This window comes from Trematomus bernacchii, unplaced genomic scaffold (genome assembly GCF_902827165.1).
Source record: "Trematomus bernacchii unplaced genomic scaffold, fTreBer1.1, whole genome shotgun sequence".
Lineage (NCBI taxonomy): Eukaryota > Metazoa > Chordata > Actinopteri > Perciformes > Nototheniidae > Trematomus > Trematomus bernacchii.
The window spans coordinates 6969190-6996922 of record NW_022987828.1 but is presented as its reverse complement, the minus strand read 5'-3'; the positions used below and the strand labels follow the sequence as shown (position 1 = coordinate 6996922).

The 27733-nt window shown below is 42.0% G+C and overlaps 2 protein-coding genes and 2 non-coding genes across 5 annotated transcripts; all 4 read left to right on the top strand.

Annotated features, from left to right (window-relative positions):
- Window positions 1-754: 754 nt before the first annotated feature.
- pprc1 (PPARG related coactivator 1) lies at window positions 755-12586 on the top strand. Its single transcript, XM_034152450.1, has 14 exons — window positions 755-1181; window positions 3218-3313; window positions 3433-3582; window positions 3769-3849; window positions 3942-5925; window positions 6120-6173; window positions 7045-7105; window positions 7388-7455; window positions 8266-8974; window positions 9097-9303; window positions 10776-10851; window positions 10938-11059; window positions 11362-11513; window positions 12111-12586. Exons 1-14 carry the CDS (start codon window positions 999-1001, stop codon window positions 12209-12211), a joined length of 4044 nt encoding a protein of 1347 aa, XP_034008341.1. The 5' UTR covers window positions 755-998; the 3' UTR covers window positions 12212-12586.
- LOC117500000 lies at window positions 7506-7645 on the top strand. Its single transcript, XR_004557753.1, has one exon. It is a non-coding gene; the product is annotated as a small nucleolar RNA SNORA50 (small nucleolar RNA).
- LOC117499999 lies at window positions 11132-11271 on the top strand. The gene has a single exon (XR_004557752.1). It is a non-coding gene; the product is annotated as a small nucleolar RNA SNORA50 (small nucleolar RNA).
- Window positions 12587-14678: 2092 nt separating the features above from the next.
- Window positions 14679-27395, top strand: oga (O-GlcNAcase). 2 transcript variants are annotated; one of them, XM_034151969.1, is made up of 19 exons: window positions 14679-15163; window positions 15903-15954; window positions 16055-16152; window positions 16310-16440; window positions 16697-16868; window positions 16965-17063; window positions 17166-17450; window positions 17563-17721; window positions 17877-18067; window positions 18271-18546; window positions 18636-18839; window positions 19277-19451; window positions 20907-20960; window positions 22400-22485; window positions 23537-23641; window positions 24019-24110; window positions 24204-24396; window positions 24487-24646; window positions 24973-27395. In XM_034151969.1, the coding sequence occupies exons 1-19, from the start codon at window positions 14998-15000 to the stop codon at window positions 25107-25109; spliced, it is 2835 nt and encodes a 944-aa protein (XP_034007860.1). In that variant the 5' UTR covers window positions 14679-14997; the 3' UTR covers window positions 25110-27395. The 2 variants fall into 2 exon arrangements, with proteins under 2 accessions (XP_034007860.1, XP_034007861.1); XM_034151970.1 differs by lacking the exon at window positions 20907-20960.
- Window positions 27396-27733: the final 338 nt, after the last annotated feature.

Genomic DNA, 27733 nt, shown 5'->3' with positions numbered 1-27733 from the left:
GTTAGTCCTCAGTTATCGGCCAATGTCCAATATATGCATCTCTGGGTCTACTTACTAGCTTTTCTCAGAGCTTCTCAAAGTATTTTTGAGTAAATCTAGTTTCCTCCGTTTGTGTTTGTTCTACAGACGTCAATTCACTCCACAGTGTCACATTGATTTTCAGGGTAAAAAATACTATACTATAAATATTAAAATTCAGCATCTTTCAAAATAGATAAAAGCCTATAGTTTTTGCTGAACAGTGCCCACTGGTGCCACAAAGAACAATTACAGGCTAAAGGAAATGCTAAAAAAGAGAAAGTCAACTTGAACTGACAGACCTGATTCTTTGGTATTTTTAAACAAGAAAAAAAACAATTAGCATTTAATAACAGTATGATTATATACATGCACTGTTAACACATTTACTTTTAAATGAAAACATGATATACTATTACATTAAAGATGAATTAAAATGCACTAATTTAAGTTTGAGAACTATAGAACAATTTGAAACAACGCCTTTCTTTTGAAATTACAATCAAGGCCACAAGTAACAATTGTTTTCAGAATCAATGCCCATACGAGTCCAAGTGAACTTCTTCCCATGTGTTGTTTTTTCCAACCAACAGTCCAAAACACCCAAATACTCTATGTATAAAGTATAATAATACAAACAGAGATATCAACAAATTGTCACATTTAAGAAGCTGGGACCAGCAATTATTTGGCATTTGGATGAAACACCTACCTACATGTATTTGCTGGAAAGGTTGTATTGCGGTTTCTTCTGTAACACTTAAAACTTGATATTAACACACTTCTTATTGTGTATTAACAGCTCGCAGGTGTAGTTATCAAACGTATTGCCTCGTGTGCATTTGTGTCCACTTCTTTTTTCAGCAGGGATAAAACAATTAGCCACCACAAGGAAGTAAACAACCAAAGAACTACAAAGAGACGTGTTCACGTAACCAACCCACTGACCCCAAGCGTCACTTTGCGTCCTTTTGCCGGGAATGTCGGACCACGTGTGTCCTGCCGGCGTGCGTGTTCCTCCGGTCCTCGATTCATTTCTCCTCATTCCTAAACGAGTCGGGTCCAGGGAGTGTACCAGCAAGATGGCGGCGCGGTGGGGTGCAGGCGAGGATACGTTAACTGCATGTCATATGGATATGTTCCACATGGATACACTTGACGAGGTAAATAATATGTTATCTACTCTATTTCCTATCCTGTAAACCCAATGTTACTAGTTGTGTGTGTGTGTTTTAGAGGCAGGACAGAGCGTGTTGTGTGTATGAGTTGTACACTGCGCATGGGAAAAGTGACACGTGGATGCCACAGTAGTGTTACTTGTAAAAACTTAATTCAGAAAGCACTCATTGTTTTGTAAACCGTACAGCTCGATAGCTCGTTGGTGGTATAGGTTTGAAACAATACATACAGCTTCATTAAGAATGGGCTGGTGCTTTTTTAGCTGTATGTTAATGCTAGGTGGTGAGCCAGTAGCTTGTTGGTGAACGACGCAGGTTTTCTCCCTTTATAAAACAAGGAGTCGTTAATAAAAGAAGTGACAGTTGTGTATTTGTATTGGTAGTTGGCCTAGCATGCCCAATAAGTGTATAATCAATATCAGTCATACGAATTTAAGCTGCATCCGTGTGCAAACGTGCTCTTACTGCCCATCCACTGACCCAGACACACGTGGTAACAATCACTGCAAATGCTATTCAGCTGGCTTTATCATCACTGCAGTGAGGATGTTTAGCGTTATCCATGTCTTTGCTTAACAAAGGTTAAGGTGCTAAATTATGCTATGGTTGTAATAGGCTGCATGCCAGCACATTGCAGTAATGTGTCATCAACTCATTTATAGGGCACACGATGATGAAGCTCATTTATATAGTGTACAATGACTGAAATAAGAATAGTTAATTAAGACATGTTTGATTATGTAGTCTGACACTGCGGCAGTACACCACGTTTTCATTCAAAACCTGTGTGTATCCGGTATCTACATGTGGTTTAGTCGTGGTGGATCACATGTTGGCTTCATTTCACACATGCGCAGCTGACACACATCAATATACTCTCTGTACACACACACTCGCCATCCAAATACTTTATCAATAACTACCTGGTGTTTCTAACGTGTGATCAAATGTAGTCTCGTTTGGTACTTTTTGAAATATCATACAGGAGCTTATACGAGGGCCCTGTTCATGTTTGTTTGTAGTGCAACACGTGGGCTAGGTTGCTTCCTGTCGACTGGGCGAGGCGAGGAAAAAAAAATGTCTGCGCTCTGTGTGCATGCGTAGACAGCAACACGTGGGTTACTGTACGACTGCTTTCTTAGATCAAAGTTCACAATGTTATCATTTAGGTGTATTGCATAGTTCAACGATGTGCTAGACTTACTGTAGGTGTGTATATGACTTAAAATCAGAAGAATTGTTATAAAACAATTGGGCACTTAACACAACATGCATTCAATGTGTTTGTTTTCTTTGGACAAAGCTGTCAATACATTTAACTTATATTCTGTTCACAGGTTATCTGTGAAGTTATATAACTTGTATTGATAATAAGTGTGTATGGGATTGCTGCATGGCCAATCAGTATCAATGTTCTTCTGTTTTTTTATGTGATAGTAGCCTACATGTCTTTGGTATTTTCTTTCCCTCTTCTTCTAGTTGACAATAAAAACACGTGTTCTCTCATGCCCTGTGGGGTTTCCTTTCTGTCATTTTCAAATGCCTCACTCGAGCTTCGGCTTACACTCGGCTTCAACAACCAAATAAACAAGATTATTTTTTACAGATTTCACTGTCCAAATGTTACATTTTAACAATATTTGCCTAACACATTTACAGTACAACACTGGGTTTTGTTAAAAATGTATTTGTTAACTTGTGTCTCCTCCCAGTCCAGTTGAAATTGAAATACAGCCAAGTGGTTCATATATTATACTTCAAATATGTTTAACCCCTTAAATATATAATTAAGTGAGCTGTTATAAATGTTAATACTGACTGTTTGCATTATTTGGTTTTTGTCTTTGAATTTGAAATACTTTGGGTTGAAACATTTGTTTTCAGATACAACAGCTTGTCTCTACTTTGTGTGTTGGTAACCCTAATATTGAAACTGTCCATGGCCAATCATAATTTTTTATCCTGAATCATGTTGCCAGTTTGGTCTGTCACACAACTGAAATGTTTTTTTCCCTCTTTAGACTGATGGGCTGAGCCCCGCAGAGACTCTTGAGGCCCTTCAAAGCTGTTTAGACCCTTCGATTCTATCCATCTTTGAGGACAGTCCAACAATAGAGGCAAGACCACTTTCACATGGTTGAACTTAAGTGTTACAAGAAGGTTCTCTAATGTGTCAGCAGTGTGCAGTTGTTTGTTGATACTCCGCATTGACCTTTTTTTCCACGTGTGTATTTAGACTAAAGGAATAGACGAGGAAAGTGAAGCCACGCTGCTGACAGCCCTGACAGAGATTCTTGACAATGTGGACGATGAGAACCTGTCCCCATTTGACACGCTGCCTGATTCAGACCTGCTGTCGGGTCAAAAGGGCCGGGAACACTCTCCGGTGAGTGTCCAGCTGTCAGACATAACTCTTAAAGTGTCTCAAATACATTTGCTCTCATCATCCCCCATAATGGGTCTGGAAAGAGAACCTGCTGACCTCTGTTTAAATAAACATGTGTATTATAGGTCTGTAAAGACTGTAGAAAAGTGTTTGTCATTAAGCTTTTGTTGATCTTTTATTCTCCAGCTCAGGAGATTGCTGTGTCTCTCACGCTCCCCTCCAGAGAAAGACACACACTTTAGCTCAGGATCCTTCTCAACTGGAAAGGTAGCTTTACTTACTCATAAGTAACACATATTACCTTGTGCAACAGACACATTTTTGAATGATATTTTATATATTTTCCCATCTGTACTCAGAACCTACCTAGGCTACTGGCCGCATTCCAGAGAAGTGATGGGGAGGAAGAGGAAGATGGCTCCCTCAGTCTGAGCCCAATGAGTCACAGTTTATCTCCTGACAGTGACCAGCTACAGTGGGAAGCACTGACCCTCCCACTTCCTGACACTTTTGAGCAGGAGGTAGAAGATGGTATTTCAGTTAGCCTAGGAGAGTTGGTCAGACATATGCACCCGTACTGTATGGCCTATAGTATGGAGGGCGACGAGGGGGAACAGATGTTGCCCGAAGGAGGCATCTTACTTGAAGTTGTGGACCAGGGTGAAAATGGAGAACCCATCTTTGCAATCCAAGATATGGATCTGCCGGGATCTTTTCCATTTAGAGAAGAAGAGCAGTTCTTAGAGCATGAAGCAGAAGAAGTTGCCTCTGACACTTCCGAGCATATAGTCGTTGACGATGAAGATGAAGTACAAGTTTTATCCCCTGTGACATTACACCTAGGTTTAGATGTGAAAGATGCGATGGTCATTGAGAGACAGAAGGATGAGATAAGAGAGAAAAGTCCGTCTCGGAGAAAAAGGAAAAAGAAATGCAAGGAACAGCACCAACCCAAACCTGTGGAGGAAAGGGTCTTGAGGAGTGGCAAAGTAAGAAAGACGCCACAGGAATCTCTGAAAAAACTTGAAAGGTCAGTCAAAGAAAAGAAGAAAAACAAGGCCCCAAAGCTTCTTCTTGTCTCACCTCCAGCTCCCTCAACTGTAAAACCTAATAAATTAAATTCATGCCAAACTGAAATCACCACCAAAACACTAACACCTCAAATGAATGTGCACGTTGCCACACCTGTGTCACCTAGACAGGAACTAGCATCCTTAAAAGCTAGCCCTGAGAAGAGTCCCCCTAGCTGTTCCCCCTCAACAGTGAGCTCCCAGCAGCCTGAAAAAATGCCTAAACAGCTGGCCCCTGAGAAGCTGGAAGTTTCATCAGCAGTTCCCTCTGCTGTCCTGCCCCCCATGTCTTCAGAGAGCCCTGCAGCTGCTCCTACTCCAGCAACACCCCAGATGATGCCACCTGTTAGTGAGGCCCTTCCTCCAGCAGGCCCTGTAGTCCCAGAGCCTAAGCCTAAATCACTCAGTCTAGCAGAGTACCGGCGGCTCCGTCTGCAGAAGAAGCCAGCTCCGGTGGAAAAGGCAGACGACAACAGCACCAAGTGGCCCAGCCTTCCAGAGCTTCCTACAGAGCTTCCCCTCATCCCCTGCCTCCCCAACCCCAGCCCCAAAGACCTTCGACGCCCCAACCCCCAGCCAGAAGTGGTGGAGGTCCGGCCTGCCTGGCAGCCAAGGGGCCCATGTGCACCACCCACACCCGAGGCGCTGTTGGCGCCACCGGCCTACATGGTTGCCTCATCCAGCAAGGTTACACCTGTTCATAAACCCCAGCTAAGACCTGAACCTTCCAAAGCTTCTCTTCCCCAAAAGCAGTCTGTCCCTGTGCCTGAGTCAGCACAGAATTTACCCTCACATCATCATACCATAGCTCAACCTGCATCACCTTGTGTGCCTCAAAGCTCTGCGCCTCCAGCAGAAGGGAAATGCTCTCCCTCACTTTCAGGAAGAAATGGAGGAGTAGATGAAAGGCCCCAATCTCTGCCTGCATCTCCAAAGTCTGTAGAGCTCACCAAAACCTGTTCTAAAACCACTACAGAGGCGATCAAACCCATTGCTGCTACCACTGTGTCTGCGCCCAGTGCCCCCCAGAAGAACATTGTTGTTTTACAGAAGGTACCGGAGGTTACTGCTCCTAAGTCATTAAGGAACCCCATTACAACTGATGGCAAATCATCAAAACCCACAGTCAATGGTACCCAGATGAGTTCTCCTGCAGCTACCCAGCTGAAACCTGTTCTACTTGAAACTAAAGAGAAGCCCACTACAGCGGTGAAACCCCCGAAGGCAAAGAGCGCCACACAGGAGCTAATTGAGGCTTTCACCACAGAGATAGGTAAGCTTGAAGTTTAATACTTTTTTCACCAAGTATTGACAGTATTTTAAAGTAACACGTAGCCGTCACTACTTCAATTGAGCCTGTATCTAATTTATTGGCTGTTTATTAGGTATAATTTATATTTGAGTTTTTATGTTGTAATCAATACATAATGATAAGACCCTTTTTATTTTTATAATTTTATTTTTTAGGTATTGAAGCTGCTGATCTGACCAGCTTGCTGGAGCAGTTTGAGGAAACCCAAGGTAACCAATAATGGCAGATTTTTATAGTATAATTTAGTTTTTGACAATGTTACACACTGCAGTATTTTCCTCTCATACCACATTTCTGGCACAAGGGTTATTGTTTTGGCCATAGCTTAGTGTGTCACATATTTGGGTACTAAGTTAAATGTTGTCAGAGTATTTCTGGTTTGCGGCAGTGGGATTAAAGCTAGATGACTAGAGCACTACAATGAATAGCTGGTGCCTTCTTAAATAATTGTGCATGTGCTGTGCCTTGAAGATGGTCATGAAGTGAAGGTTAATGTCTATTCCCTCATATTTCTGACCAGCAAAGCTTGAATCTTATCTGATCTTCATAGAGAAGTGTGTTATAATGTTTAAGGTTTGTGTGGGGGCGGGGGACTTCGTATGGTTCAAAATGCATGATTTTGTTTCCGACTGAAACATTCCCCTTTAAGAGATGAGTGCTGCGGGGGGCAGAGGAGCTGCTTTGTGCTCTTGTCTGCTCAGCTGATGGAATTCTGCCCTGTCTGCAAATCCATTTAACTCTCGCCCTGCTGTCTTTGTTTGGCCGGATCTACAAGCCCCAAACCTAACATGTAGCTGGACTCTGTCTGTGCCATTACTCATGTTAGTGGGCTTGTTGTTGAACCCTCATAGGGTGTATTATGTTAAGTGTAACCACTGACCACATGGTGAATTCCCAAGGAAAATATTCAGTTTTAGTATTACAAGGGCTGAATAAAAGATTGACATGTACACCTGACATGCTGCAAGTTGTATAGTTCATCCTATAATAGTCCAGCTGAGTTTTTATCTATCATATTCCTTGTGTATTTGTTGTTTTTTTGGGCTCATGCACTTATTTCCTTGTTCCTTCTCTCTCCAGCCAAGGAGGAGAAATGTGTGCCGGAGGTCTCTGGTAGAGCAGCAGCTGTAGGAAACTCGAGGTGAGTTACCCTACAGCTTTGAAGCTGCTCTGTGTGAGTGGAGTCTGGGTTTCTCTGAGACCTGTTGGTGTGTGTGTGTGGAAATGATGCACACACCTTTTGCCAAGACCTACCGCAAACCCTGCTTTTGTCTGGGCACAGTGATGGCCTTTTCAGGATTACATGTGTTCGACCTGGCTTCACAGGGTTTTTTTTGTCTAGACTTGTCTACACTGTAATCAAGAAGTGGAAGCTACAATATTTACCAGTGATATACTAACGGCAACTGTTCTCGGTTTACAGTTTTGAGTCGGCTCCAGAGAAAACGGTTGTGGAGCATGTGAGAGCAAATTACCTTTCGAGTCCTGCAGGTAACAAGAGTTTACTGTTTACATCTTGATATGGCTATAACATTAGAAGATTGCACTGTCTTTGAACCTTGTTGGTCTCATCCATGACCTCTTAGGCCAAGCTACAGTGCTAAAGCAAATTCAGGCTTGTTCATAACTGGAGCCCCCTGGCAACACCCCCAGGTTGTTCTTTTAAATGCAAGTCACAGCTAATTCACCATTTTGACTTAAAGGTGGGGTAGGTAAGTTTGAGAAACCGGCTCGAGATACACTTTTTGTTATATTCCATGGAATGCTCTTAACATCCCGATAGCAATGAATATCTTAAGTGCTTTGACAAAAATTCCATAAAAAAATGTCACCTGTGGAAGCCGTAATACTGTAAAAAGCACGACCAATCATTTTAGCCGGCCCGGCTAAAATAACTGGATGGCCTACCTGCCTGTCAGCCTTCCATCGGGGCACAAACTTATCTCGTGCCCTCATTGGTCATGTGCGCGTTCGTGTGTGTTGGAGGAGGGGCTATGTAAGGAAGTGGCAGATTTTTTCCGGCTGTGTATTTTCAAATTCTTGCGCACTCGAGCTGGTTTCTCCAAAATTACCTACCCCACCTTTAAGCTTTAAGACAATTCCACTCAATTAAAATAACACAACTGATATCAGAAAATACTGTTGTCTTCTTGTATGGCTTAATCAAACGGCACAATCATTAGGTATGGTGTTTTGAAATCATGCGTCCTAGTCAGAGATTTGCCACCTTGCCAAACAGATTACCAACTATCGTTGAGTGTTTGGTTTAACTGTGGTGCTCTTTATTTTCCGGTGCTTCAGCTTTGACTCCTCCAGCTACTCCCCCACACCAGATGTGGAAACCCCTGGCCGCTGTGGCCCTTCTCGGAAAGAGCAAGGTAGCTGAGGCCCAAAAGTTGAGCCCCGCCAAGGTTATCCAGATAGAAGCCCGGCCCTTGCCCTCAGCCAGGTCCCGCAGCAAACCCTATCCTGCTGCTGCTACTGTCTCTGCCGAGTTGGCATGCATGGACCACGACTATTGCCTCCCCAACAAAGGCCCTTCTGGAGAGCCAGGCAAGCGCTGGAATGTCAAACAGCCATCTTTTATCACTATTAAACCCATCAAGCAACCCACTACACAAACCCCTCCTGCTGCCCTGGCATTGTCTGCCACAAACTCTGTGATTAAAGCCCAAACACGAAAGCTTCCTCTGACAGAGCCCCTGGATCACAGGACTGGTATGACGGAGAGAAGCTCTGTCCTGGAGACTCCAGATGCTTCCCCTGCTCGGCAGGAGACTGATGTCATTGAAAAAGAAGGAAGCCCTAAGAGTGGGCATTCTGGGAGAACATACCGTCGACAAGCTGTTTCTCGCACACCCAGCCCCAGATCCAGTTCCAAAGAGAGGACTGGAGGCCGCTCTAGAAAAAGAAGATCCCATCATTCTCCCAGCCCCATGTCCAGCGGTTCAGAGTCTGACTCCCATTCCTCTAGATCTCGGTCTAGATCCCACTCTCCATCTAAGAAGAGGTTGGTTCCAAAGACATGAGACCTCGGGTTCATACAGCATCTTGATAACCATTTTAGGGTTATTATTTCCCTTGTTCATCCCTGGTGTTCATCCCTGGTATTCCTTCCTGTTTCCTTTCTAGGTATCGTCCTCATCAATCTGAAAGTAGTTCAAGCTCCTCATCCCGTTCTTCCTCTCGGTCTTCTCCCTCGGTGTCCCGCTCCCCTCCCAGAAGGAGGAGGCGGTTCTCATATTCCTCCTCTCGTTCAGGCTCTTGGAGTCGCTCGAGATCACGCTCTGGGTCCCCTCACGGGCGAGCTCAGTGGAGCAGAACCAGAAGATTGTACAGGTGCGGTATATGAATCATGCCTATATGGTTGGTAGGGGCATCATGGATTGTATAGCTGTTTCAATAGTACATATTAAATATCAGGCAGTTTATTAAAAACGTTATTAATCAATCAATCAATGTTTATTTATATAGCCCAATATCACAAATGTTACATTTGTCTCAGTGGACTTCACAGTTTGTACAGAATATCAGTATGACAATACGACACCCTCTGTCCTTAGACCCTCACATCGTACAAGGAAAAACTTCCAGAGAAAAACCCCACAGTTTAAAGGGGAAAATGGGAGAAACCTCAGGGAGAGCAACAGAGGAGGGATCCCTCTCCCGGGACGGACAGACGTGCAATAGATGCCGTGTGTAAATCGAAGAGATAATACATTTTTCAGCATAGGTAGACCAAATGTTTGGAAATGCATGTGTCTATAATAAGAAGATGGATCCACGAGGATGTCAACAATCCTGTGGGAGCCATCAGGAAAGTAGTATGATGAGTCAGGCAGTGATAGGTGATATCAGTGATAGGTTCAGCCACGACTCGAAGTCCAGAACTCAGGATAGAGGATCCAGGACCACAGCAACAGGATCAGCCACGACTCAGGGTACAGACAGATAGAAGAAGGAAGTGTCCCCCGACAGTCTAAGCCTATAGCAGCTAAACTAACGTGTCTACGTACATGCACTCCCTTAGGATAGGGTGAGGGATAAGGGGTAGCAAGTAAGAAGTGAGGAACAGGTGGAGAAGCACAACGTGTCTACGTACATGCACTCCCTTAGGATAGGTTGAGGGAAAAGGGTAGCAAGTAAGGAACAGAGGTGGAGAGGCACAACGTGTCTACGTACATGCACTCCCTTAGGATAGCGTGAGGGAAAAGAGTAGGAATTAAGATGTATGCGCCACCTCTACCATGAGCGCATTGCTCCTGAAAAGTTTTTTGGCACTGACGCCAATCAACAGTTGTGCGTCGACTCGGCAGGGATCAAGGCACGTATATGCCTCTCCCTGCTTCCACCGTCTACACACACAACCAAATTACATCTATACCAACGTGTCTACGTCAATGCACTCTTATTAGATTATTTTATCAAGTATAAGCTTTATCAAAAAGGAAGGTCTTAAGCGTACTCTTAAAAACAGATAGGCTGTCTGCTGCCCGAACACAAACTAGAAGCTGATTCCACAAAAGTGAAGCTTGATAAGAAAAGGCTCTGGCTCCCATTGTGCTTTTAGAGACTCAAGGAACAACCAACAACCCTGCATTCTTGGAACGCAATGCCCTTGTAAGACAGTAGGGTTTGTAGGCGAGAAGAATAATTTTAAATTCTATCCTGTGTTCTATAGGGAGCCAGAACTGGAGTAATGTGGTCCCTTTTCCGAACTCTAGTCAGTACACGTGCTGCAGCATTTTGAATTAGCTGAAGCGACTTAACTGACTTTTTTGATTTAAAGGTTTTATTTTGTCTTTCTTCAGCCCCTCGTGTATGACCAGCTATGCTCAAGCTGGAAAGAATAATGTTGAAGTGAAGAAATGCAAAGAGAAAGCCATCGTAAGTATTTGTTTCTCTTTAGTACACTGGTCTCAAAGCAAAGTTGTCAAAATGTTGTTAGTCTGATGGACTATTTATTCCATCAGGAGGAGCGGCGGGTTGTTTACGTTGGTCGCATTCGGGGGACGATGACCCAAAAAGAACTAAGAGAACGCTTCTCTTTTTTTGGCGAGATTGAAGAATGCACCCTGCACTTTAGAGACCAAGGGTACGTACATAAACAGCTTCTGTAATGGAGATGACTTTACTGTTAATATCTTAATATGGCTATAACGTTACATTGCACTGTCTTTGAACCTTGTTGGTCTCATCCATGACCTCTTAGGCCAAGCTACAGTGCTAAAGCAAATTCAGGCTTGTTCATAACTGGAGCCCCCTGGCAACACCCCCAGGTTGCTCTTTTAAATGCAAGTCACAGCTCAAACTACGTACAATAGCAATTTTGACCTTTACTAGACTTCAGACAAACTTAAAATGAATACAGGCTGATGGTTTGGTTATCTCTCACAGGGACAACTATGGGTTTGTGACTTATTACGACACCAAGAATGCATTCATGGCCATCGAGAATGGAAGCAAGCTACGCAAGTCCGATGAGCTTCCATTTGATCTCTGTTTTGGAGGAAGGAGACAGTTCTGCAAGTCAAACTATGCTGACCTGGGTAGGCATAAATCAACTGACACGAAGTTCCTGTAGCTCTTGCCAAGTTAATGTTAATCTATCAACATATTATTGATGTTGATTGTGATCATTACCATTTGAAGGGATCATCGCACTGCAGGTAGAAGCATACTGTCCTTAAAAGTGGATTACAATACACCAAAATAATACATTAATATATTGTATAACACTGGGTATTGAAACTGCCTCCTTCATGGCTTGCCAGCAGGGCTGTAGCAACTATTGAAGAGACACAGGTCATGTCCCCTTTATTGATTTTACAATTGTGCAGGTTATGCTGACCTGTTTTTTTTTGTGACATTTTAAATTAAACACACAATGCACATGATGGGTTTTTAAATGTTGATTCTGATGTTGGTTTTCTGATAAAGTGTATTCCTTATATACTTTGGAAATGTTGGGGGGAAATTATGATCCAATTTAAAATGGAATTGAAAGAATCATATTTTTCAGAGCTGGTCAAAGTTTAGGATGTGTTTTGCAGGTTGTATTTGGGCTTCAGCATTTATATAATCGACACTGTGGTGTCGAGTCTTTTTTTTTAAATCAAAGCTAACTTGTTTTTGGGTTTTTTCAGATTCGAGTAAGGATTACGATTCGTCGTCTGGGAAAGGCAAGTTTCAGACACTAGACTTCGACACTTTATTGAAGCAGGCCAAGCAGAATCAGAGGAGGTAACAGGAGGCCTGCAGCAGGAAGCAGCTGACACTTACCTCAGAGCCAACGGCTGGCTCCTCACCTGCAACACTGTCTTTACATTTATGTTGTTGCCTTAGTTTTATTTTGTTTGTTTTTATTTTGTTTCTCAAAGCTTACACCTTCTATTGAAGTGAAGATTTGTAATGAAAGTAGTAAAAAAAAAAAAAAAGGAATGAATCGAATTTAAATATTTTTTTTTAAAGTTTATTTAAATGTACAAATTTAAATTCTATTGAGAATCATTTTAAAAGGGTAAAAGTACATGGGATGGAGCTCTCCAATTACTGGGACAGGTTGTGTTACATTGAATGAATTGAATGTACTACGGACCTAAATAAAAAATAACCTAAAATACTTTGCTTGTTTTTCATTCCAACTGTCTGTATTCTTTAATTACAATATTGAGAGGTATCGGCCCTTTTCACATACAAGTTGTCATGTTCCAAGAAAATATAGGTGTAACAAATAAAACACTCAGGTTTCAGTATAAACACTGTTCTCTGCAAACATATTGACTGTAGAAAAGCACAGCTGAAACAAATTCTGTAAAGTGTCCAAGAGAGCTGGCATGTAAAATACCTGAGTCCTGCAACTGGTTTACCTTAATCTATAATTGATGTGAACGCTGAAAGTTTCAAATGTTTTTACGGTATTTGAATGAGATGCAAAATTGTCAGAGGTGCACCTCAGAATCAGAATACCTTTATTAGTCCCACAGAGGGGAAATGTATGTTACAGCCGAAAAAGAGCCACATACAACTTAAAGGTAGGGTAGGTAAGTTTGAGAAACCGGCTCGAGATACACTTTTTGTTATATTCCATGGAATGCTCTTAACATCCCGATAGCAATGAATATCTTAAGTGCTTTGACAAAAAATCCATAAAAGAATTTCATCTGTGGAAGCCGTAGTACTGTAAAAAGCACGACCAATCATTTTAGCCGGCCCGGCTAAAATAACTGGATGGCCTACCTGCCGGTCACACTTCCATCTGTGCACAAACTTATCTCGTGCCCTCATTGGTCATGTGCGCGTTCGTGTGTGTTGGAGGAGGGGCTCTGTAAGGAAGGGACAGATTTTTTCCGGCTGTGTATTTTCAAATTTTAGCGCACTCGGGCTGGTTTCTCCAAAATTACCTACCCCACCTTTAATGTTACATAATGTTACATGCATTAAAAAGTATTAATGTTATATCATCTTTGAGATTAACTCGCCTAGTAGTGAGAATCACCATGGAAACATTTGATGTGGATAGAAGCAGTAGATTTATATTGGCTTAATAGTAGTGTGACATTAGTGACACAAAGAAATACAATGAATATTTTCAGATGTTCTCTGATTATTCATATTGCCTGATTGAAACTCAAGTCAAACCTTTGTCGGTATTCTCCATCTATTCACATCTTTCATACATTAGTTTTGTGCAACTTTAAACGTTATGGGTAAAATCCCCCCTTTTCAATGATATTAAACCCATTCCAATGTATCCAACTATTCCTGCTACTTACATTCTTCTTGCTCAGTTTAGCAGTATTGTCCGCTTTTGCATGCAGCATTTACACAGCAATTTCTTCAGATATTTCATTCTCTAGTTATTAATCACATCTTTGCCTTTCCTTGTATAATATGAATATGCCAAAAGGGTCATTTTGGCTTACTGTCATGGGTTTCTGCTACACAGAATTTAGCATATTTTAATAATGTAAGGATTCATGGTGTTTGCTGTGAAAAGGGGTATTTGATAGAGCCTGCACTGGTTGCAAGATAATACGCATCACGCTTGCTCTGGGGACTTTGTTTGCTTTTTCAAAAGTTACTGGTAATTATGTCAAAATGTATTTGGATATATCCTGGCGATTTAGAACAAAGCAAACTGTGTTTTGCTAACGGGATACACAGACAGGCTCGGGTCATAACAGACGTGCAGCTCCTCCCCTTTGAATGGTTGGAGCTCACCTACACTCCTAATATGGACTGGAATCTAAAGATTTTAGAAAGCTGTTGAGATGTTCAACACATTCAATAAGAAGAGCAATTCAGAGAGCAATATCTGAGTTTAAGCTGCATGTTGAGGAGAACTGCAACAGTAAAACTCCAGGCTCATTTTAAACTCATTGAAGTTAACAGTGTTCTAAAAAAAACAAATAAGTTAGTCCGAGTACTTACCTCTGGTCGTTTTGTGACCATGTATCGTAATAAAGACATGTTTTACAAATGCTAATGGTGTCATTTTAACAAAGAAATGAAGGGCCCCTTAGTGGCAACACGAAGACACATGTTTACATTGATAACGTTATCCAAGTGTAGAGGCTTTAGCATTGCGGAGTAACAGTGTCATCTATCTCTTCGACATGCTAACATCTTTGTTGTGTTTTGTCACTCAGATCCAGTTTTGACTGGTTTAATCCTGTTCTGTGAGCATGCGCACTCGGTGTAAACAGGAAGAACCGAGTGGAAACCAGGGCACATCTACCATCAAGAGAAGAAAAATGATCGGACAAATACGAACGGAAGCCTTGTTTTTCATTATATATAAACCAACATATGCCACTTCATGATAATCTCGATTACAATTTGTAGAAGCAATTGCTAACTTTTCGATAATTTTGAAAGACTTGTTATTCCGTACCTTAGCTAACGTTAACGCCAGACAGACAGCAGCACGATTTATTTCCTGCAGGTAATGCTCGGCAAGTCTGTCTGCAAAACTACAGACAGAAAAATAACTCAGTGCTCTTAGGCAAACCGAGGCAAATATCTATAACAATGGTTCAAAAAGATAAGACGCTGGAGACTCCTCAAGTTGACGGTGAGCCGAGCCCCAGCCCAGTCTCCGGAGAGGCTCGTGCAGAGGCCGCCTGTCCGGTGGAAGAGTCCGGCATCGGAGTCGAACCGACGGGCAACAGGAAATTCATCTGCGGAGTCGTGGAAGGTAATATTGAATGTTGTCTGAAACAATCAAATTCGACACTTGATCCAGTGATGATTTGAACATGAACTAGGCGTTTCGTTGCGCAACCCTGTGTTGCAGAATGACAACAAACGAATATGGATCCCTACTATCATAGGGCATCAGCATGCTGCAGCAGCCCTGCTTCGTGGAGGAGAGGATGGTTGTCATCAATTGGAAATACAATCCATTAGTGTACAATCGGATAACACTTGGACATCGAGTGTGAATTGTCTTAAATACAAATGAAGGAGTGGTTAAAACCCTTCTTTATGTAACAAGGCATTATTTGTGCAGATTATAAATCAGTTGTGATCTATAATGAATGTTATATTATTCATTTTTGGCAGGTTGCACCATGAGGTGAATAATAATTTATTGTGTTTGCGTCATGTTATATATTATATATTTGTGTGGTTTGGCTTCCTATCAAACTGAATCAGTACATTCTTGGTAAGACCTAGTTTTGCCCTTATAAGTGAACCTAAGATGTCCATTTTTCATATTTTTTGACAATACATGGACAAAATGGTCTATTTGTGAGTCTGACCAACGGTAACTGACTGAATAAGAACAACATTCATGTCTTATTGCACTTCAATTCCAGCCTACACCTAAGGGCAAATAGTTCGAGGGGTATTGCATCTGAATGGGCTCTGAAATATAGTTTAATATAGCTCGTCAGACTGCATGAAACTGAATGTATTCTTTGCTAATGCAGGCTTTTACGGTCGACCATGGACTATGGAACAGAGGAAAGAGTTGTTCAGAAGGTATGATGAACTTTGATAATTCATTCATCTAATACCCATAATATTACAGCTTTATTATTTGAGTTGTTCTAATAAATATGTACAACATTGCATTTCACAGGCAGCAGAAATGGGGACTGAATACATACCTTTATGCCCCCAAAGATGACTACAAACACAGAATGTTCTGGAGAGAGATGTATTCAGTGGAAGAAGCAGGTGACTATTCAATACAGATCATGTTATCATCTTGCTTAGGGCAAAGAAAATGAGTAATGCCTATTTATTGAGGTTTAAGGGCCATCATATTCATAATGTGTATAATGGCACAATACGGCATTGAGTGATGTTTTTTATTTTTTTATTTATCTCCTAGAACAACTCATGACTTTAATTGGTGCTGCTAAGGAGCATGGGATAGAGTTCATCTATGCCATTTCCCCTGGACTGGACATCACCTTCTCCAATCAGAAGGAAGTTACTGCACTAAAGAGGAAACTCGATCAGGTATTGCAACTTTTTGTATGGCAATGTGTCCAACTCTTAAGATCTTGTGTCAAGACTGGGTCCTTACTGCTGCATGTCATCTCCTCTATCCCCACATTCCTAATCTACCTCTATCCAATAAAGACAAAAATGCCGAAAATATAAGCCCAAAGAAACAGGTCTTTATTTGTTCATATCATCAAATGTTCCATGGTTTTTACACTCTGCATCATTATGTAAATAATTAAGTGTTTACCATATCTGTCTCTATCCCCAGGTTACTCACTTCGGCTGCAAGTCATTTGCCTTACTTTTTGATGATATTGAACACAACATGTGCCCTGCTGACAAAGAGGTGTTCAGCTCATTTGCACACGCTCAGGTTTCTATTACAAACGAAATCTACCAGTACCTGGGAGAGCCCGAATCATTTCTGTTCTGCCCCACAGGTACATCAGTTTTATTCCCCAATCCATTTAAGATGTTATACAATTGTTTGTTGTCTACTGATTTTCTCATTCTTTATTTCTTGCCTTGATACGCAGAGTACTGTGGAACATTTTGCTACCCAAATGTCCATCAGTCTCCCTACCTCCACACAGTAGGAGAGAAGCTACTGCCTGGCATTGAAGTGCTATGGACAGGTGAGTCTAACACAGTTTCCTGTCAACAAAACAACACCATTACCACACAATCATGCATTTCAGAGTAGTAGAAACAACACTGTATTGTTTCCTTTTCTGCAGGCCCCAAGGTGGTGTCCAAAGATATCACAGTGGAATCAATCGAGGAGGTGTCAAAGATCCTAGGAAGAGCCCCTGTGATCTGGGACAACATTCACGCCAATGATTATGACCAGAAGAGGCTTTTCTTGGGGCCTTACAAGGGCCGCTCCACAGAGCTCATCCCCAGACTAAAGGGAGTCCTCACGAACCCTAACTGCGAGTTTGAGTCCAACTTTGTTGCGATCCACACTCTGGCCACCTGGTACAAGTCTAATATGAATGGGGTGCGCAAGGATGTGGTGATGAGTAAGTATGATCCAAAGCGACTTTGCTTTGATGGGGAAACACAATGATATCTCTGCATCGGTTTATAATGCTGTCCATTCTGTGTTTGTTTCTCCATCTTACGCTTGTCCAGCTGATGGCGAGGACAGCACCGTGTCCATCCAGATCAAGTTAGAGAATGAAGGCAGTGATGAAGAACTGGAGACAGACATGCTCTACAGCCCACAGCTTGCTCTAAAACTGGCTCTCACAGAATGGCTAGGGGACTTTGTTGAGCCTCATCAATACAACAGTGAGAGCAGCGCCATTATTACATCTTATCTCTATGCTAATGACATTTCTAGCAGTTATACTTGGAATACACTCATTGCGTTGGCATTGATGGCCTAAAATGATAATATTGTGACTGAAGAACACGATGCAGTGAGGCTTAACTTTGTCTTTCAGGCCGACAGGTGCCTCAGAGTGGTCCCAAAAGCACCGCCATCGACGTGACATCCATGACTGCTCCCTTGCTCTGCTCTTCCACAACAGTCACGACTGTGTTCCAGCAGCCCATCATGTCTCCAGCCATGCCGCCTCTCTGTCTGGATCCACTCTCACACCCCTTGGCAAAAATACCTCAGGACATAGAGGAGGTAAGATTTATTTTCCCTAAAGTAGTGCTGAAAGAGTTGTTTTTTTTCTTGAAATGTATTTGTCATTCATACAGTTCAGGATTACATAATGGGCTTCTATCAAAACAATTTTTCGGCGACCATTTTGGGGGAAATTGGCTTTGATGGTGAGGAAAGCATCTCAATATGTTTTTTTAAAGTGTGTTTTCCCTGTTTTTGTGCAGGTGGAGTTGGAGAAGAAGGATTCAGACGAGGAGCCCATGGAGATGGTGGTTGAGAAGCTAGATGAGCTTGAGCAGGAAGCACAAACCGACCCAGAGGAGAAGCAGGTCGGTCCCATCTTAGTTGAGAAGATGGCTGAGGACCTGAAGCCCATGGATACAGACAAGGAGTGTCTGACAGAGTCCAAGTCCCCTGAAGAGTCCATCCAGGAGGACCCTGGGTGCGACATCGCCCCGATGCAGACAGATGATCAGCTCAAACTGATTCCACAAGCATTTGTGAGTTTCCTTTACTCATCTGCAATTGAAAGCAAAAATAAATTAGCATTCCCTACAAAGTAACTTTATTTTCTGGTGTGTCTCCTCAGGAGTTGTTTGTGCCCGGGCCCGACGAGAAGCCCCTGTTCACCGCAGAGCCCCTCACACTGGACGACCTGAGCCTGCTGGCAGAGCTCTTCTACCTGCCGTATGAATACGGACCCAAAGCCGTCCAGATGCTGAAGGAGTTCGACTGGCTGAGATCCAACAGCAGCGTTGTGAGCGTCAACTGCAAGAGAAAGGAAACTGAAAAGGTGGGTTAATGCATTTCAATAAACACACACAGTTGGGAGGAAGAGGTCTTTCTGAGAGAACGAGTTAATTATTGACTGCACTGGCCTGTGATAGTGCTGGTTGTTGAAAACAAAATGGTGGATGTGTACTACCCATACTGCCCATTGGGTGGTGTGGTTATTATAGTGGATGGAGTGCAGCATGTGTTGTAAAAACGTCCCCTTCCCCCTATTGAACCTTTTTCTCAAAGATATTTTGACATATTCTAGCGCAAAATTGTCACTGGGTCACTTTCATTAAACACAATCATCTTAATGTGTATTTTCTACTTTGACAAGTCAAAAGTCAAATTCAGCTTTACAAAAAAGTGTTTCATAAACCAAAATGCTTTTAGTGCTGTCAGTATTTTGTATTTGTTAATTATGTGTCCTAATTCCAATCACTCTGTTTGATGCAGGTAGCAGAATGGCAATCAAGGGCAGAGAAGTTTGAGGACATGTGCCGCTCAGTCATCCAGATGTTCACACGGCTGTCCAATTCAGCCAACCACACCATCCTATACGACCTCTACCCGTACATCTGGGACATCAAGAGCATCATTTCTATGGTCAAGTCTTTTGTCCAGTGGCTAGGTATGTATTGAAAGGAACCATAAGGCGCTTACCCATAGAGACAGTAGCATAGCAATAGTCTGATCAAGTCAGGTAATCCAGGCGTTATTTACTCTCACACACATATTTAAGCACAATTAGTCAGCTTTTTAAAAAAACAATTACATAATGATAACGCACTACTAATCGCTAGCTGCGTTGATTATGCCATAGTGCAATGCTATGTAGTTTAATGATTTATAATGATTTTACATATATTCCACAGTCTGCTTAACAGACTGTAATTGTACTGATGAAAGACTTATGGCTGCTAAAGATCTAAAGCCAAAACCTGTAGACATGGTGAAAATGAGGCTAGAACTACCAGTTTTTATTATAGATTGGCCTAGCAGAGATCTGGCTAGTTGCATCACATATCAATAGTTATGATTCTATTCATTTGCCTTTAAACACACGTTGATCTTTTTTTTTTCTTCTGACTGAATGCCGCTTGCACTGCCAGCATCCTCATGTATTCCTGGTGATATCTGAACTCGGCCTCTGTGGCAAACGTTGCAGCAGGGTTACTGCTGCTTGCTGTGTATCCAGTAACATCAATGCTGCATTCCCACACAGACACACTTGCTTCCATTCCTCCTTCTGTGGGGACCGGAGCCAGAGGGAAGCTCCCACCGACCCATCCCCTCCCTCCATGCCCTTAGCGCGCACGCGAGCTTGGAGAGCAAGTTGACTGACTGTGGAAGGCCATTCTGGTGCATAAACTGAAATATCCACTGTTTAATTCAGCTGCTTTTTAACACAAAGCATATGAATGTAATACAGTCTCATGGATAAGTCTCTATAACAAAGCTGTAATCTGAATTGTTTGCTCAATCTGTATCAGTGTGGGGCCCATCACCTCTTGCGAGGGTATATTCTCTCGCTTTCTCTCCCTATCCCTTCAAACTGTCTTTCATTCTTTCAGATGGTGCACTGTGATGCAGTTTGAGTGACAGTCAGCCTTGTGATAACATCTCCATCTTTTTTGGAGTGTTCTTTTGAATAGTCTGAAGCACCAGCATGGCCTGTAGTAAACCCCCTCTAACCCAGTTTCGTTCACAGGTTTCTGTCCTATATGGTAAAGCTGAGGACTCTAGCCCACAGTACACAGCAGGCAGCATACCCCCACTGACCAAACCACATCAAAATTCCACCACTGGGCCTAATGCATCAGTGTAGGTTGTAATCACTCTAGCAACATAGAGGAAATCAAGTGCCGCATTCAAAGAGGTATCTTTTGATTATTCCTCTTCATAACTGCAGTGTTATTCAGTGCCTAACAGATGACTTCTGCTGTTGCTAGTATCAGGTTTTACATCCATATGTTTTCCCCATATAGTAGCTGTGCAGCCGGCATTTAGTCGCACCCCCCTGGTTAATGTACTGAGAACACTTACTAATAACTTTTCTACTGTTTTCTCCCTTCACCATGTACAGATGGAAGAATCCACAGTACAAGTTTCTACTGCTATTGGATCGACAGTGGCCGATGTATGCACAGTGCAAGCGTCGTGTCTTTTTTTTTTGCTAGAGGATTTGCGTAGTTTATTATTTTGTTTTTTAGTAGATTCTAAAATGTTACCTACTGTTTTGGAGGAAATGAAGCAGCCCTCCGGATGAAGTCACATTTTGCGCAGCGATTTAGCTTTAAATCTTAAGTTTTAACTCCAAATTTCTCTCTTTGGCAGCACCTCTCTAACTTGTGTTTTTGTTTCTTTAGGTAGGACTAGAGAAATGTCTCAGAGCAGACTGATGCACCTACTCAAGGGAATTGTATGCTTGGCTTTTAAAATGTAACTATGGCACATGATCTTCATCCTACTAGGGGACACTTTTAAATGTGTAGCTACGTTAAGTGTGCTCACACATTGGCTGGACATTGCAAGAACAAAAGTTGCATGTTTCCTGCATAGCTGTATTTCTGTTAAGACAATACAGTCTGAATAGTCTTTGAAGTGGAAGCAAACCTCAAAGAGGTCATCTTTTTGTCCCATTTGCGGTTTTTAATCCGGATAAGCAAGTTCAGAGTTTCCTCCCGTGGGTGCATCTGCGTGCTGTGCTGTGTCAGTTCCTCTCAGGAATTGTTTGAAGTATCAGGGTGAGGTTGATATGAAAAGCACTTTTACGTGCCCTACCCGCGCGCTGCATTTGTCTGGTCACATGACAGTGCTACTCATCAACCATGGTTAGACTTTGTTAGCAGGAAAACTACTGTGTACAGACTCTAAGAGCCCTGTGTGCTTTAGATATATACTCCTCTTGCTTTGTCGCTGCAGTGCATCTTTGGTCTGTCTGTGTCCTTTAGTATCAGGCTGAGAGGCCTTTTAACAGGGGAAATGTCCACACTACCTCTCATGTCTTCCTGGTTTGATGACTCATGCTCCCCAGTCATGTGACGAGGCAGATAAGATGAGAATGTGACTTCACACGGGGTGCTAAAATGAGTGGGGTGACGGCAGCTGAAGCTTACTAATGTAGTCCATAGACAGTATGGGTTTCTGATGGTCTGTATAATGTCAAGGTAGTCAGATAGGTTTATCACCCGTACTGAGACACCAAGGGGGCTGAACTGCACTTAATTCTGGCCTCTCTTTAGTTTTTGGAGAGCATGCTTTTCTTACTGCAGCAAAAAAAAGATTTATTAAGACCGACACAGAGAATTTAAGTTGCATTGATATCTTGGACCTGATATCTCCTTGGTAACACGTAAGCTTTAGTTGCTTCAGCCCCATTTCATCATAATATATTTCCTCTGAAGAAGTTTATTCCAAATTAGGTCCTTTTTTATGTTTTAATGAATAAAACCAAATAGATACGGATTATGTTATTAGATACATATGACCCCGTTCCTACCCATCTCCCAAGTCCCTTCATCTGTCAGAGAGCCCCATCCTGTGGTAACAATGTCCGCTTGGCTCTGCTCCTAACAGGGTGTCGTAGTCAGTCCTCAGCACAGTTCCTTAGAGGAGACCAAGAACCCTGGGCCTTTAAGGGAGGTCTAGCAGGAGAGTTCCAGGTATCTAATGCACTGAATTTACAGCAATCTAATGGAAAAAAACAGTGTTGTCAGCAAAGACGACAATGGTAATATGTGTGTAGGTATGAAGGGCTTTGGTCTGTCCAAGGTGCGCTGATAATAACGGGTCAGGTTTCATAAAAACCTGGTTCCATCCCCTCCACTTTGTCTCAAAAAAGGTCCATGCCCTTGTATTATTTTGGGCTATTGTCAGTCTGTTGGAGGGGATTGAAACCCAAACTAACCATATAGGTTACAGCCAAAGTTTGGCCTGGCATTTTATGATGGATTAATTTGAATTTCTTTCAGCAACGTCCCAAGGAGATGCTGCTTTTCCCTAGTGCACGCAGCGCACGCGAGCATGGCTAGGTTTTATTTTTATGACATCTCATTTCTTTGCAGGAAAAGCACAACAGCCAACCTTTTGCAAGCGCACGCACAAGCATCGCAGCGCAAGCGGGTACGCAAGCAATGTTTGCAAAGAGAAAACTCCATGATCAAATACACACTAAAGTATCTCTATCCTTGGAGACTAGCAAGACTCACAATGGCAACTAATATGCCACTCAATCTGTCAGTTAGCTCAATTTGCCTCATTTGGGTTTCAATCCTGGAGTTTTCTCTGCCTCTCTGCGCCAGCATCATTATTTTTCTCAACAGGAGGGTCCTGCGCAGCGAATTATTGCGATGTCTTACAAAAGGGAAAGGAGCATCTCCTTCAGACAGTAACACCTTAGCCAGACCAAAACACCAGCCTTGTTTTATTATATTTGAAAAGCAAATATGTATGTGCTTGTGTTGCTATGTTCCACTAGGAAAAATAAGAAAGGTGTGATGTTTGTTCTTGTTGTCCACTGTCAGATCAAGAAGAAACGTCAGTTTATATCTTCATATTGTGTTTTTTAACTATACTTGTCATCCAAAGCGCTTTGCTCTGTTCTGTAGTTCCTTTTGATTTGATAGTGGCTCAACTGTAGCAAATGCACAGTGAGGCAGTCAACCACAGCAGCACATCGCCCCAAACTGAACCTGTTTCTTTTGATACCCACAGAGATTGTTGCCAATAGAAGCGGCAAACGATCTTTTTTACCAACCTCCGCCTTCATTGCCAACTTCCAAAACCTATTCCATAAGGCCATACTTTCCCAAGGATGAGGTAAGACTTTTTTGTGTTTAGTCGTGCCCTTTTCCCCCTCTTTTTTTACCAAAATCCAAGTACGGCACCTTCAATACCTATAGTTATCAGGTTTGAACAATATCCTAAGCAAAATGTATGGTTACAGAAATCATGTTGGCCATGTCCTAGTATTCCCAGCAGTAGTGGCCTAGTTGTAGTTGTGATTGCTTTGCACTTAATGTGCCTCAAATGTTGTGCGCAACTGCTATTCACAGCATGTATGTGCTGAATGTAATGGCAACTCAATGTATGTATTTCCAAGATGTCTTTAAACACATTTGCATTTTCTGGGCATTGCTAGTATTGTATATATATTTTCTTCAACTAACCACTGTAACCATCTTCATTTTTTGCAGACTGCCATTTATAAAATCTGTAAAGAAATGTACTCTGAAGGAATGGAAGATGAACCGGTCTCTGAGGAGGATCCTGACCTCATTGGAGACAGGTAAAACATGAAGACCACTAAAGCATGGACTGCAGTTTCCCCGGCAGTGCAAAACAACATCACTGACTAAATATTTGCTGTTTGTCCACACAGGTTAGTAGGAGGTCTCCTGTCATTGAGCTCAGACTACGGGTTTGTGTTGGAGGATGATGAAGGGATCTGCGGTTATGCTCTTGGCACTGTGGACGTCCAGCCCTTTGTGAAAAATTGCAAGATGAGCTGGATTCCATTCATGCAGGAGAAATACCTCAAACCTGACTGTCAGAAGGATCTCTCAGAGGCTGAGGTAGGATATTTATCCGTCTCTCTCACTGTCATAATATCTGTAGCGCTGGGGATACGATTGTTGAGTTCTATTGTCCCTCTCTGTCTGTAGAAAATGATGCTGAGTTTCCACGAAGAGGAAGAGGGTCTTCCAGACACTTTCCTCTCCAACTTCCCCTCTCTCATCAAGGTTGACATTCATGCCAAGGTCACTGACCCCAGTGTGGCCAAAAGTATGATGGGATGTCTTCTATCTTCTCTTAAGGCAAATGGTAGGTGGCGGTCATTCTTAGTTTTAAAGTAATGTTCTTCACCTATACTTGTACTAGCTACAGAGAGGAAATACTGTATGAGTTGTTATTAGCCATGGTGGTAAGAGGGTGTCAGAACAGCTTATCTTGCATTTGACAAAGGAAAACAAAAACAATTCTGAGGTATCTAACATAGTTTATCCATATGGTGTTCAAATGGATTGAAAGGTTTAAAAATATAAACAATCAAAGCCCAGATGGAAATAATCTCTTCGTTCTGTGACAGAGGTCTTGATCCAGTTTGGGATTTTTGTTATTGACTAAGATGTTATCTTTATTTCTTCCAGGGTCCCTTGGTGCGTTCTGTCATGTCCGGGAGACTGATAAGAGAATGTTGGACTTCTACGGTAAGCTGGGATGCTTTGAAGTGGCCAAAATGGAGGGCTTTCCCAAAGACGTGATCATTATGGGACGCAGCCTATGAAGAAACATCCTGCTGAAATAACAGACTGACAGAGAGGCAGCAAGACTACGTGGCTCAAACATGTTTGCCGCCTTCATGAGAGAAAAAAACTTCCATGATGATTTTATACTTCATTACCATTTGGGCTAGCCCTCGTAAAACCTCTTTTTAGGATTTGTGTACAGAAGCACAGCAGTCGCACACACAGATTCCCTACGCTGCCCTTAAATGTCACGGCTCTGTTTGATCAGCTGATCCGAAGCTAAAGGCAGAGGAGCGATCTGTAATCAGTTGATTTGAGCCAACATGGAAGAGTGGCACTCCAGCAATGATTGCAGAGTCCCACTTCTCATATACCTCCAGGAGGCAGGAAGTGAAAACTCCCAACATAAGCCTTTTTCTGATTTAATCCAAGTAGTCACTACATGGATATTGCCCGCATTCCCTAATGCAAAGTGTCTGCATCTGAAATGGAGGCAGAGTTGTGAAATGAGGGCGGTCTGTATCTCAGGTAGTGTCTCACTACCCCTGCACCGTTTTCCCAGCTTTAAAACAGTAAAGTTACACAGCTGTCCACACGAACAGGACGACACCTTTGCACAGGGTGTGAGGTGTTGTGCAAGAGTTTGCCTTTCATCATCACATCATGGTATTTCCAGTTGCTCCACAATGGACTTGGAGAAAGAGGCCTTTTTAAAGTGGTTTGTTTTTATCAGAAATGCTAAATCTGCACACACAATAGGTGGAACATTGGAAAATAGTAGCTTTTGGGGTTTATCAGACCCTCTATGAATGATTATCCCAGAGCAGCAAGAGGTATATTTGTTAAGATTGTTAAAAACTCAACCAGGAGTTCCTCTGTATTTCTGTTGAAGTACTGAAGGACATGGGGAGAGCAAAACAAAAGCTTCCACAGGTTTACAAACTTCAGCCTAATTATGTTCAACGCTTTGCTTGTGGCCATTTTGTTATATAATGATTTCGTTTTTGCTTATTTCCCTTTAAGCTATTGCCTTCTGGTTCATTGCCTTTGGATTTTATGTTAATATTGCAGAAACCAGTGTCTTCTGTTTTAGGCTTTCTAAAAAGGTATCAGTCAGATATAGAAGGGTGATTTTAGGATATTGGCCTTGCTCAAATTCCAGTACTCACATTTGATGAAACTTTACTCAAATCAGCATTTTTTTGATAGCAGTACCCTGTTGGACCAAAATCGTAATATTCTTTTAACTGGCATTCACATTGAAATACATTAGTTAAAATGTGACCCTATTGACTTGAAGGTGTTTTCCTTCCCACTCTCATGAAGCTACTCAGTTTTATTGTCTTAACCACTAAGTTCAAACCTGACTTAAAAGCAGCAGCTGATCCGGACTATGTTCAAGAGACATGCTGCAACAGTTCTCTTCAACTGGTCATTAATAATGGACAATAATTAATTATGTCAGCTTTCATCCCTCCCTGCATTGTTTTTACCCCGCATACTCTCAAATGAATGTCTTAGTGAGCGGTATGCTGTCACCAAAGTGGCACCAACTCTCACACTGTTGAGCTGTGGATTTTGGGACTCAACGCTGACATTTCCTATCCATCCAATGAATGTTTTATATTCTGACTCGTTTCCCATTTGTTTTTGTAAATCTTGTGTGGTTTAAAAAAAAAAAAAGCACTTGGAATATAGATAGGGGTGTTCTGTTGGTTTCATGAGGATCATCAGTTGCTCTTCAGTAGCTGCCTGCCAATGTGATGTTTTGATACTGCGTACATTTATAATGTGCATGAGGTGTATTTGGATTTGCCGTGGCGGTCATTAGAATATCCTCATGTTGTGCTTCATGGAGGAAGAAGCATGCCACTCCCCTCTGAGCATGATACTGTAGTCCGTAGACAGTCTGTAAACACTGTCAATCATAAAGTGTTATTATTTTGTATATCTTTATTGAAATGGGGGCTCACTTTCTGTTGTCCTTTAAGGAAACCAAAGCGCTGGCCTTGTTCCATTGCCCTGTCCTGTAAAGCCATCCGATGTGAAACTCACCAACAGGTCTGCTCTTTGTCTTCTGAAACAACAGCAGAATTTTCCCTCCTGTTTTAAAATGTTTATTTTGCAGTTGTTCGGTGCTCACGCTTTCTTCTCTGCCATCAGGTTTTGATAGAACAGGGCTGTTACTGAGGGGAAAGGGCTCCTTATGTACATTTTGATTATCTGAGTTTAGGGTTGGGAGGTTCATAAAAGTGTCTGTTTACCAATGTAAAATTTGTATGTAAGATACATAAGATTCAAAACTAATAAACCATAATAAGTTCCTTTGTTTCTTTGTCATTTGTATCGCACACATCGTTCTGCTTGCATGTCTGGACTGAGTCGGGCTCTTATCAATTTTGACAAAAAAAGTTATGTCTGTAAATACATGTTTGGCATTATTAGCCAGAAAATAAATATCAGGTTTAATATCCCTGTTAGGGTTTTATTACAAAGTGGTATGAACATAAACCTTGACAAGCTTGGATTTGTGTGATTATAAACTACCCTAACTAGTAGTTAGCCTTACTCCTGAAACAAATCATATTTAACATTATCTTTTGTGTATTTGTGTATTGTGGGAAATAATGTATGTACACTAACTAAATTGAGTTATTTTGCA